Consider the following 12,458-nt stretch of genomic DNA (forward strand, 5'->3'; position numbering starts at 1 on the left):
GACTGAATAGTTCTAGAGACAGTTTATAATAAGAATTTGTTAGCTTTTGTGACTAATTTGATATGGGAGTAGAAAAAAAGAGAGGAGTGTTCTGTGTTTGTGTGTTTGTTTTTAAAGTACTTTAGTCATATGCTTAAGAAGAAGAAAAAGAATGATGATGTTGATTCTAATGAGGTAGTTACTAAGCATTATTTCTGAAAATGGTAGTAAACTCTTCTTCATGGGAAATTGAGAAATAGGCATATTTCTTTTTTTCTTTCATCCATTTTGGTACCACACATGTCTATTTTAGTAAGTTCATATATCATTGTTGTGAGTGCATGCTAGTATATTGGGATACAAAGATGTCCATTAGGACATAAAATCCAAGCAATAGTCTATTTTACTTTGAATCTAAACGGTAGTATTTACTGTCTCTCACTCTGTGGCTCTCTTTTTTTGTAAATAAATGGATCAATGTGAAGTAGCTGTTTTCCAACATAGTTCCTTAGAGTTCATTAGAGCAGCGCTCTTAACTACCCACTTCTTCGGGGAGGGGAGTCTGGCCCCAGGAGCCCTCCGTTCTTACTTCAGTGAGAATAATTCTACTTTCACCTAATTCACATACTGAACTTTTCTGTCAGATTCACTAGCACTAGGGAGAAAAATTAAAACCATTGCACTGTGTGATCTCTAAGGATGTATTCAGCTCAAATATTTTTAATAAGTGTCAAAGAAATTCAGCTAGGCTAACCTAAATAATTATTGTCTGCATAATGAAATAGAAAGAAAACTTGTTTTTGAATCCTTCATATGCTGCCCATGACCCTCAAATATGCACTTAACTTTTTCCATCTTTTTTTATTTTCTGTCTTTAAAATGAGATAATGTTCTTGCCTTGCTTAAAATTGAGTAATTTTAAGGCTAAATTTATGATATTTTGCTTATATATTTCAAATTTCAGGTTAAATCAAGAGTCTGAAATCTTTTTCTTAATAGGGCCAAATAGTTAATAATTTGCCTTTGTCGGATACATAGGACATGGCCCATGGGCTACAGATTGCTGATCCTTGCTTTTATTACTAATATATAATTACTTGAAATTATTAATTGCCAAAACACTAATAAGGATGATATAAATCAATGTTATTTAAGAGTGAAGGTTTCCCTGCTGCTATCTGGTTTTTTCATATCAGTTTATCTCTGTGACCATACAGTAAGCAAATTAAAATTTGTGGGAGTCATTCAAAACTGGCTGTCTGGCTCTCTGGTTTCATTCTGTTATAAAAGTATATAAAGTATTTTTTAAATTATGTCAGTTTGACATACATTCTGTGAAATTTAATTTACCTATATTTAATAATGAGCAAATTCATTATATTATACAAAAATCAAGTTGAAGGAAAATGGAGCTCATCATATATGTTCTTTATAATGTTCTACTTTAAAACTTGTTCTTAAATGGTAAATGTTTTCATTTTATATAATAAATGTGGGATTTATTACTGTTATCCTCTTGCAGCTTGTATAAGTTCCTCTATAAATAGTGAAGCTTCTGTGGACCACATAGATGATGAACAACCACAACAACCAGTTGAAACTACCATAGTATTGAAAATTCAGCAAAACATAGGTATTTTATTTCTTTTATTAACTTTGAAAAGATAGTATTTTGGATTTGAGTTTTCTTATTTACTTCAAATTTGTTTTCATTACATTTTGCTAACTTAAAAGTGCTAGATTAAGCCAGTATTAAGTACTATGGAAAGTGCTAAGCCTTGAAGATAGAAATATGTATAAATAATACATTATCCCAAATACCTTCAAAGGTAGCACTCCCTATTAATTGTTTTGGTGTTTGTAGAAGAAAAGCATGCTGAGTTTTGGTAATTAATGAGTATATTAGGGGCAGTATTTCCCAAACTGGTATTCCCAGGATTGCTGTTACAGAAGATTTTGATATGTGTTCTATGAAAAAGTCAAATTCAAGTCTGGAAATTTGTAATGCACTATAGTATTTTAAAAACTCCAAGAAGTGTGACAGTCATGTCATTATTTTTTAGACCTATTGATCAAAGAACACAGAGACTGTTGTTTAGAGGAAAGCCAATTTGAAAAATTCTTTATGAACATTAAGAGTTTTGACTGAAGAGTTGGAAGAGTTATTTGTTAGATAAACTTAATTACCTAAATTCTTTGTACCTAAGTGTAGTGCGTGTGTGTGTGTGTGTGTGTGTGTGTGTGTGTGTGTGTCTGGACTACTCTTGTTAGTTTAGTTTAGTTTTTAACTTACAATAGTCAAGAAAAAATAAATAAAAATAAAAGTTACCAACTTAGACTAACTAATTCTTATGTTTCAAAACTACATTCTGTAGTTACACAAATGTCTTTATATTATAATGATTGAGAACAATCGGAGCTGACGTTTTTGGTTTATGTTAAAGAGCATGAGATGGTTGGACTGTCACTGTAAGTATTTATAGAAGTCTTTTAAGTATGTATTAGGTTTTTGCAAAGAGGTGTGTGAGTGCGTATATGTGTGTAAGAGAGACACTTGTTTTAAGGTTTTGCTAAGGTGGTGATGATTACCAGTCCAACCTTTGCAATCTAGTTTTTCAACTTATTGCTGTATTTTTCTCTAAGACTTTTCTTCCTTTTAGTATATGTATTTGTGTCTGTAAGTATATGTGTTTGTGTGTGTGTGTGTGTTGTTTAGGCCCATCACTTACCTACATTTCAGAGTCTAGGAGCAGTTAAGCCTTTCTTTTGCTCATTCCATTTCCATTTGTTTTGTGTTTGTTTTACTTCTAGGTGTGATTGCAGCATTTGCAGTTGCAGTCTTTGCTGCTGGTATCTCCTTTCATTACTTCAGTGATTAGGGTGAGGCACGGAGAACTTCCTGATCATCCAGAGAACACTGACCAACAGTTATGAATAATAAAGATGCAAACAGTCCATCTGCATTTAAGACACTTGCAGCCAGATCTGCTGCCATAATGCCTTTTAGGTGTGTTTCTGACTAAAATGAAATCACCAGCTGCCTTGTTTAGTCCTGCTTGTCTTATAGGTGGCCTTGGCTTCCAAAAATAAAGTTATGCATCTAAGTGGAAGTTGCATGTAACAAAGCATTATTATCTATTTTTTTAAATGTTCAAAATGATGTTTTATTTTCATAGATTTTAGTCCTGTTGTTCTGGATCACAGATTGATTAGAACATTGAACATTTGAATAATTGAGGTTGACTGAATATTTTATTAATAATAGGAGAAATTTCTGCAAAGTGGGGAACAACCTACTAGGTAATTCATACTATAAGACCTTCAAATTTTCATCCAGTTCCAAAATACTGATCAAATTCTGATTGAGGAGTGGGAGGCCTTTCCAGAGGGATTTTAATCAGTAAGGATTGCCATAAATCATGTGCTTTCTCAGGTTACTGTATCATAACAGTTTAAATATACTACATAAGACTTTTGCTTCCAACAGTACATTAGACTAAGTACTGTAAAACAACTTGATCCTGACTAAAATCTACTTTTGAATTAGTAGGCTCGAAAAAAGTAGGGGACATCGCCAAGAATCATACCTCTACTTTTTTTCCCCTACAAAAATGAACACATTTTGAGTTAAGATTTGTGAATACTGTATTAAGCATACAGATGGACTTTGGTTGCCCAGATAGCAAACACCAATTACAGCACTGCCATATGCAGTTTACCTTGGACCAGAAAAAAAGAGACGTATCTGAATCTGAGATGCTAGGACATTTGAAGTGGCCCTCGGTTTGCAGTACTCTTTAGCCTCTGGCAAAAGCAATGTATAAGCCCAGGATTCTCACAGAGTAAGATAAAGCAATATTATTTCATGACTAGAGATCAGCAGATGCCAGTTGAAACTTGATGGTGTGAGAAAGAACCTGTAGAAATAACAAACTTCGGATTCTATTCTCCAAGATATCATCACCAACATACAAGAAGAATGGAACCAAAAGCAGATCTAAAAAAGAAACAAACTGAACTGCTAGAAATGAGCAGCATGTTACTTGAAAAAAACCTTAGACATGTTGCATATCATATTAGACTCAGTTGAAAAGACAATAAATAAACTGGGAGGTAGATCTAAAGAAAATGCACAGTGTGTAGCAAGGAGAAATGAATCAGAAAATAAAAATATTAAAGAGAAGAGAGATGGAGAAAAGATGTATAAAGACTGGAAGTACTAGGAGGAGAGAATGGGGGAGTGGCAGTGTTTGAAGATATAACAGGATTTTCCATGTTTGTTGGACAAACATGAGTGCATATATTCAAGAAGCACAGTTATCTCCAGTATATATAGATAACCTCCATGCCTAAACTCCATGTAGTGTAACTGCAAGATTCTAAAAGCAGTTAAAGGGGCAAAGATCATCAATGATGGCAAGACAGTCAAATATTTAGTAGGCTTCTCAGTAGCAACAGTGTACCCAAAAGATGGTGGAATAAAGCCTTCAAAATTCTGAGAAGTAATTATTAGAATTTGTACCAAGCAAAACAGAAATAAAGACATGTTCAGATGAAAAAACAGATTTTACCATCAACAGACCTTCATTAAAGAAACTACAAAAGGATTATCTTCAAGAAGGAAAGTGATTCCAAAAGGATTATCTGATATTGAAGAACTAGTGTGCAAATAAAATGTTAAAATATGTAAATCGTGTTGATATAAAACAATGGTAATGAAAGAAGTGTTTATAAGAAGTAAAATTGTAAACAAATGTAAAATAAACATTTTATGCAACATTAATGTGGACTCAATATAAAAAAGATGTAATTGAAAACTGGACAATAGCTTATGAGATGGGAAGAGGTGATTGGAATTGAAGTGTTTTCAGGTACTCTTATTATTCAGATAATGGCTCAAGTTACTGCTTAATATGTTAAATATGTGAAATCTCAAGTGTAACTTCTAAAATAGTAGATATAGAATGAACCATTCCAAAGGAAAATAAGTCTAAAATATGAACTAGGAAGACAATAACTACAAAAAAAGCTAAGAAATTCGGGGTGGGGAGGGACAGACTTCGTAAGATAATAGTAACAAGTCCAATAGTAATTCTTAAATACAAATAGCCTAAACCCAGTTAAAGAACAGATTGGTTAGATTTTTTTTTTTTTAATGCAGCTAAAGCCTGGATTTTTTAAAAGGTGAAAAAAATGCATTAGGCAAATAGCAAAAGAACATTTGTATTGTTTTAGTGATATTAAATCAAAATTAGGTTTTATGATAGCATTACTAAAGATGGAGAAGGTCACTAAATAATGGTAAAAGGATCAATTCACTAGGAATGTATAACAATTTTATATTTTTATATACATTACAAAATGGCCTCAAAATGTATAAACTACAGTGCTAAACCAACAAACAGTATAGTGGGAAATTTCAACAGCTCTTAATGAAAAATCAAGTGGACCAAAAAATGACTGAATACACAGATTTGATGAATAATGCAATTAACATGGATTTATGGATAAATTTAGAATCATCAACAATTAGGGAATATTCTTCTTAACACTGTATTTTAACAAAAATTGATCGTGTACTAGGCATGAAATAAGTCACAAATTTCAAAAAAAAATTGAGATTAAGTGGATAATCAGAAATAGGTCAGTGATAAAGGTAACTTTTTAAACTCATGCATTTACAAGTTCTGAAAAAACTTCATAGATGAAAGAAGAAAACAAATACTTGGAACCTGATTATAAGTATATACATTTGGAACTGGGTGATACAGTAATAACAGCACTTTGAGGAAAATTAAATGTTTATGGGAAAAGGCCAAGTGTGTAACTTAAGTTAGGGAAAGAATGTTGAAGCATGAGATACAGGAAAGAACTTGGTGAATTAGAAAAGAGATGTCAACATTTTTTCATGATAAAACAAACAAATTGGCATAATCAAACAAAACAGCCAAGTGAACAATATAAAGATTGATAAAGGGATCCTAACCCATAGATACAGAAGAGGTGAAAATGTTGAGAGACTATCAGTGCATCTTAATGTATTTGGAAATTTAGGCAAAATAGACCTATGTCTAGAAAAATGCAGTTCCTTAAATTGGCTCAAGAAGAAATAGACTATAGAGAGTGTAGATAAAACTGGATAGACTTACTCAATAGTATTGGATAATAATTTTAGGGTGGTTTCTTTTTTTTTTTTATAGTAAATTTCATTTTTTTTTTTTTGGTTTCTGTTTTTGACAAAGATAAATCTAATCCATGTTTACAGATGTTTTATTCCTCTTTCAAGTACTGTAGTAGTTCAATGTTACACAAGTTCTTCTAAAAGAAGATAAGGGAATAACTTTTAACTCCTTTTATGAGGCCACTATAACTTATTGATACTATAATCAGACTCAGTAGGAGAAAAGACTAATTGCACTTTTTAGTAAAGTCAAAAATAAACTGAATTCAGCATTACATGAAAAAAGAATGCATCATGACTAAGCTGAATACACTGGAAATCAGGAACACAAGGATGCCTATTGCTCTATTCATTGTCCTGTAGAAAAATGAGCAAAAGACAGAAACCAGCTATTTTAAGATTATGTGACTGAGCATTTGGAAAGATGTTTAACCTCATTAAGTTATCAACGAATTATGTCCACAATGAATACCGTTTTACATCCACTAGATTGAAAAATTATGAAAATAACAATGAAACCATGTATCAAAAAGATCTACACATGGGGTTGTAAACTGGTAACGCTGGAAAGAAATTCGGTTTGTAAAGCTAAATGCAGTCTCTAATGCCTAACCACTTACTACATACGTACATTCGAGAAGTTCTTATGTGCACAAGAGTACATGTGAGAAGATTCAAGGCAGCTCTGTAGTCACTCAAATATCTATTGAGAGAATAAATGGTGAGTTTTGTAATTTTGTTAGCAGGGAGAATGACCTGAGAGGTAAAGTGATAGATAAAGCAAGTCTCAGAAGCATACAGTATGATACAGGCTTTTTATAAAGTTTAAAAACAAGCAAATGTAAACTATATAATATATAGGAATACATATATTTTTTATAAAACTTTTTAATTGTTATGTGAAAGTTACCTGATAGCAAAAATTCAGGACTGTGATTACCGTTTCAGGGTGGGAGTGATGGCAGGACAGGAAGGAAAGAAGGAACAAACGAACTGATGAAACAATATTGGTGATATTTTAGTTCCTGAGCTAAAGTGGGTTTCGTGACGTTCATTTTATTACTTAGTGGCATAATGTATTGTTTTGGTTGTCTATTACTGACACACACCCCCAAATTTAATTGTCTTGAAACAATCACCATTTCATTTTTCTCACAAACCTGAGTTGACAGGTATCAGTTGGGTGGTTCTCCTCCACATGAGGTTGGCTAGAGCTACAATTTTCTAGGATCTTGATTGGGCTTGAACCATCCAAGACAGCTCCTGAAGAATATGTTTGGCAGTTGCTGCTGGCTGTTAGCTGGGAACCCAGACGTCACACCTCAGTTCTCTACGTGACCTCTCCACCTGGCTTCAGGTTCTTCCATCATAATGGCTGGGCTTCATCTTACCATGGTGGTTGGGATCCAAGAGGTGGCATCCCAAGTGGAAACATTCCAAGAAGAATAAAATAGAAGCTGTGAGTCCTCTTGAGGTCCTGGTTTGGAAGTCTCAGAACATCATTTCCATTATACCATACTGGTCAAACTCTATAGGACTAGCCCAGACTAAAGAAGAAGGGTGAAAAGAAACTTTACTCCTCATGGGCATGCATATATGAGAAGGAAAGGGGTTGGTGGAGCCATCTTTGGAGAGTAGTTACTGTAACATACTCTCAGGTCATATCAATCCATGTTCTTGACAGGTGAGAAATACATTCATCACCTCCCAAAATACCTTAGTCTCATCTCAATACGTTTTCAAATTCAGGATCAAGGTCTGTAATCTCTCTGCTAAATCAGTTTCAAGTATGCCTTTACTGCAGTTCCTCCCAACCTGAAGATGCATGAACTAAAAGGAAAGTTTTCTTCCCCATATTCATTCAGCATATAATGGCAATTCAGGCAAAATACCCTTGTTTGAAAAGAGGGAAAATGAGGGAGGTACAAAGCAGTTAGCAGTCTGTAGTAATTCTGAACTTCAGCTGGGCACATGTCTCTGTGAACTGACTCAATGGCAGGGAATGTATGTCAGTTAGGGCCTAGTTCTCCCGGAGAATGGTCCTCAGTGCTTAGCTCTTCTCTACAAGATTTTCCCTCTATCTACTCAGTCATTATTTTCCCTAAGAAATGGCTTAAGTTTAAAACTGAGTAGCTTTCTCAAATTGCTTCCTGATTTTTGAAGCTTGAGGCCCAGAAGCCTCTGTTTATTTTGAATCGTCTCTCCCTTGTAGACTAAGCTGATGTGATTCCTTTAAAAATATTGTGTATATCCTATCAATCAAATTATAATACACTAAAGGCACATGCACATATCCATTCAAGACAAGCCTCTCTCTACTTTGAATTGAGAGTCAGGGTCCTGGAAGACAATATCCGTAAGAATCTTAGATACCCGTTGTCTGTCTGAGTGAGTCACAGTGTGTGCTCGTAAGATTCTCAGAAGTCTTTTTGTCTAGCTAAGATACCCATGAGACACAGGCTTAAATGTTTATGAAGCCTTAAAAGTTATTACAGCTGGACCCTTGATCCTAACTTGCCCTGATATTATGTTTTACTAGCAATTCCCTGGATTTGATGTTTGTCCAGAGGTCATTTCCTCCTTGAGAACCTCTAGCTGGCTGGAAAAGGTGATCTGGGCCCTTTATATTTCCTATAAATTTTTCTTCAAAACTGAGCAAGTTCTTACCTCATCTCCCATCTCATATTTGATCATAGCCAGCTGGAAGTAGTCACTTGGAATTTTCAATATTCTGCCTGGAAATCTCCTTGACCAGATCCACAAGTTTATTCGTTTACTTCCCCTTAATGATTTACACAAGTTTATTAGTTCTACATTTCCCATTACTGCAGGTGTTGTGTTTCATAACAAGTGCTTCCTTTCAATAACAATTTCTTTATTGTTATTCTAGCCACCACTTCTCAGTTCCCATGTTAAGGCTACATGATTTGGTTTTGGCCCAGTAGCACCCTTTCTCTAGGTACCAGTTTCTATTTTGGTTATCTCTGGCTTCATAACAACTTCAAAACTTTTTGGCATTAAGCAACCATTTTATTAACTCATGATTCTGTGGGTAGACTGGGCTCAGCTGACTCAACTGAAAGGTTCTTCTGCTCCGCCTGATGTTGGCTGCAGTTATCAGAACTGTGACATCCAAGATAGCTCATCCACATGGTTGGTAGGTAGTTCCTCCTCCATGTAACCTCCCCATAGGGCTCACGCTTCCCACAGCATAGTGGTTGAATTTCAAAAGGAAGAGCCCCAAGAATCTGTTCAAAGAAGGAAGTGGAAATTGTTAACCTCTTAAGGCCTGGGCTTAGAAGTGCTAGGAGGAAAGAGTTAATGGCATTCATCACTGGAGACTTATCAATAATTAATATATGTCAAATTTTATATTTTCTAAACATTTCACATACTTATCATCATCAAATGAAGCTCTACTGACATACTGTACTTTGCAGACTTTATACTGTACTGTGGAACTTCTGAAATTCTGGTTCCAAAAGTGTCCTGTACAAGAATTCTTAATTGAAAAGACTTGACCTCTTAGGAAAATAATATTTTTCACTCAATTTGTTGAGTTTATTAAGGAGATCTTTCATTTACAGAATTGTGAAGGGGAGCTTAATGATAAGGGTGAAGGTAGTTTAATCAGCTCTTAGATCCTATTTTAGTCAAATCCAGTTCAGTCGAAGACATACCAGGTGCCTGTCCCCATTATTAAAATTCTGAATATCAATAAGCTAAGATACTAGTTTGTAATATCTATATCTAGACAAACATACAAGGTTTGAAAAAAAAGGTTTATGTTTTCAAGTTAACATTCTTGAAAATATTTTCCAGATTTTAATTATAAATAAAATAATAGGTAATGATTATGAAGAGTTGAGTTTTATTCCTAGACCTTCAATAAAGAAACAATAAAACCTTGGGAAGTTACTTAGTTCTTTTGATGTTTCGCTTGGAACAAATCCTAACAACATCAAAGTAATTCTCACTATACAGTTACTTACAATTTACAAAGTATTTTCATTTGCATCATGCCTTGTTAAACAATTCAGAAACATGACTTGCTAAACCTACATATTAAAGGGAAAGGTACTGATGAAAGGCAGTGATTGAGTGTACAGAAGCAACAGGAATAACTGTACAGAAGTAAGAAAACATTAATATAAGTTTCCTAGAAAGATGGGAAGCATATTTCTATTCTAAAGCATAGGCAGCTATTGGCCTTGAGAGAAAGAACATCTAATATGGTAACTCAGAGGGAGAAGAAAGTTGGTTCAGCTGTTGGGCTTGTAGGTTTGGTAGTAGAAAGCTAAAGATGTTCTCATCTAATGTCTTCAGATTTCAATGAAGTTGGCAAGGTCATCTGCTGAGAGTGGAGAAAGAGAATAAAGAAGATGTCAAAGAATTGTTGCAAATAATGGGAGATTAACTTGACCAAAGAACCCTAGAAGGGTAAAGCCCCATTAGAGGTTAGTAATAATAAGTGAATGAAATTGTGTGATTTTTTCCCCCAGTAGTCTTTGCCTTCTAAGATTTAGAAATGGAAAAAATGAATAGCAGTATTTGGGGGTCTTGTCTAATAGCTAAGTTGAAAACAAAGAAGAGCTAGAAATTGAGGATATTGGCAAGATTATTATATAAATGATGAATGATGAAATCTAAGCTGAGTAAAAAAAAAGTGAAGATGGGATTGGTTTCAAGGGGGAGATGCTTTGATGAATTGTAAATGTAAAGACTCCAGCAATGGAGATCTAGAAGAAATCAAAGACCCAAAATTCTGGTAGTAGTTGACAAGTAAATAAGGAAGCATGGTTGTGATCATAAGTAAGGATGCTTGGAATAGTGATTTGAGAAGAAAGAACACATAGATGATAGCATATGAAGTTAGTGGCTGAGGTGAAGTAAGTCATTGGAGGTCAGGAGATAAGGTTAAGGAACCAGGATGCCCAGATTAGGGAAGGGTGGTCTGCAAGAATAATGACAACACCCAACATGATGATAGAACTTGGAGTATATGGGAAGCCTGTGTGAATCAAGCACCTAATTTTTGATGAATGAGGGAGAGTGATTAGAAAGGCAGCAGTTGACAAGGATGGAGAAAAAGTGATATAAACAGCATGAGCTTTTTAAAAAGTACGTAAGATTTTTTAAAGAAACAAGTAGGAATAATGATCTGAAGTAAAGGAGAATATCAGTGTTACTTGCTCTATTAAAGACTGAAGGAATTGTACTGAAATCTCTCATGGTGGATTAGTCACATGCTCCTGTATTCTACCAATTTGTACTATGTATAATTTATGACATTTTATTAGGTATATATAAATTTAAAATTGGTAGATCTTCCTGGGGAAATGTACCATTTTATCATTATGTAATGAGCCTCTTAAAGCTGATAATGCTTTTTCTCTTTAAGCTTATTTGTCTGATATTAATTTAGTGGTACTTGCTTTTTTTAAAAAATCATTTGCTTATTATGGCTTTTCATCATTTTACTTCTAACTTTTCTATATCCTTAAGTTTTAAAAGTATCTCTTTTGAACAATAAGTACCTGGTTTTTTGAAAAGTCTGATTTGGCAATATATTCCTTTCAAATAGTGTGTTTAAGTCATTTACGTTTTTTATTACTATTATGTTTGGAGCTATTTCTACTTTGAATTTTCAGTATGGAACTGAGAAGAGTAGTAAAATAACTCCAATTTCAAATGAATAGTAATTCACTGCTGCTCCACCAGTGGAAAATTCAAATGGAGGGTTTTTGTAAAACCTTTTAGTTTTCCCCATTCCCCCATCAAAACAAAAGCAACAGCAAAATTAAAAAGCCCTTTTCTCCTTAAATGCTCAAAGTAGAAAAAATGATGCTCAAAAATGGCATCTGTATTTATTTTTAATAAAATGTACATGTAATATACAGCCTTCTAAACTTCTATGCTTCTAAACTTATGTGGGACTCACACAAATTTATTATGTAAGTCTCTGTAATTCAGGTAAGTTACCTAGCAAATTCAATTACTAATTACCTAGTAAGTTCAATTTCATTTGTTATTATCACTGCCCGTTGAAAGTGCATTAATTTGTTAGAACAGGAACACTGTGGGATATAATTGTATGTCGCCAGCAATGAACAAAAGTAAATTTTAAAAAATGAATTATTGTTTTTGAGATAATGATTAAATCAAGCTAGTATGTGTTCAGAGATTGGGAGTGGGGAGTGGACACTCTGAGAAATAAAATAGCCTAGGTTGAAACACCTGGCTTTATACAAATAAAGTTTTAGAACTATTGTCTTGTATGCTATGGGAAAAAAATAAC

General features: G+C 33.9%; 1 protein-coding gene and 1 long non-coding RNA gene across 2 annotated transcripts in view; both read left to right on the top strand.

The window, feature by feature from the left end:
- ODR4 (odr-4 GPCR localization factor homolog) overlaps positions 1-3,089 on the top strand; it is a 54,018-nt gene extending 50,929 nt beyond the window's left edge. The window contains exons 13-14 of the mRNA XM_057507961.1: positions 1,502-1,612; positions 2,791-3,089. Coding sequence (XP_057363944.1) covers positions 1,502-1,612; positions 2,791-2,858 — 179 coding nt within the window. The 3' untranslated portion in view covers positions 2,859-3,089. The remainder of the gene's footprint in view (positions 1-1,501; positions 1,613-2,790) is intronic.
- Positions 3,090-10,493: 7,404 nt separating this feature from the next.
- The window catches only part of LOC118926098 (uncharacterized), a 29,790-nt gene continuing 27,825 nt past the window's right edge, over positions 10,494-12,458 (top strand). The window contains exon 1 of the long non-coding RNA XR_005030336.2: positions 10,494-10,600. This is a non-coding gene — a long non-coding RNA (uncharacterized LOC118926098). The remainder of the gene's footprint in view (positions 10,601-12,458) is intronic.

Source organism: Manis pentadactyla, chromosome 9 (genome assembly GCF_030020395.1).
Source record: "Manis pentadactyla isolate mManPen7 chromosome 9, mManPen7.hap1, whole genome shotgun sequence".
Lineage (NCBI taxonomy): Eukaryota > Metazoa > Chordata > Mammalia > Pholidota > Manidae > Manis > Manis pentadactyla.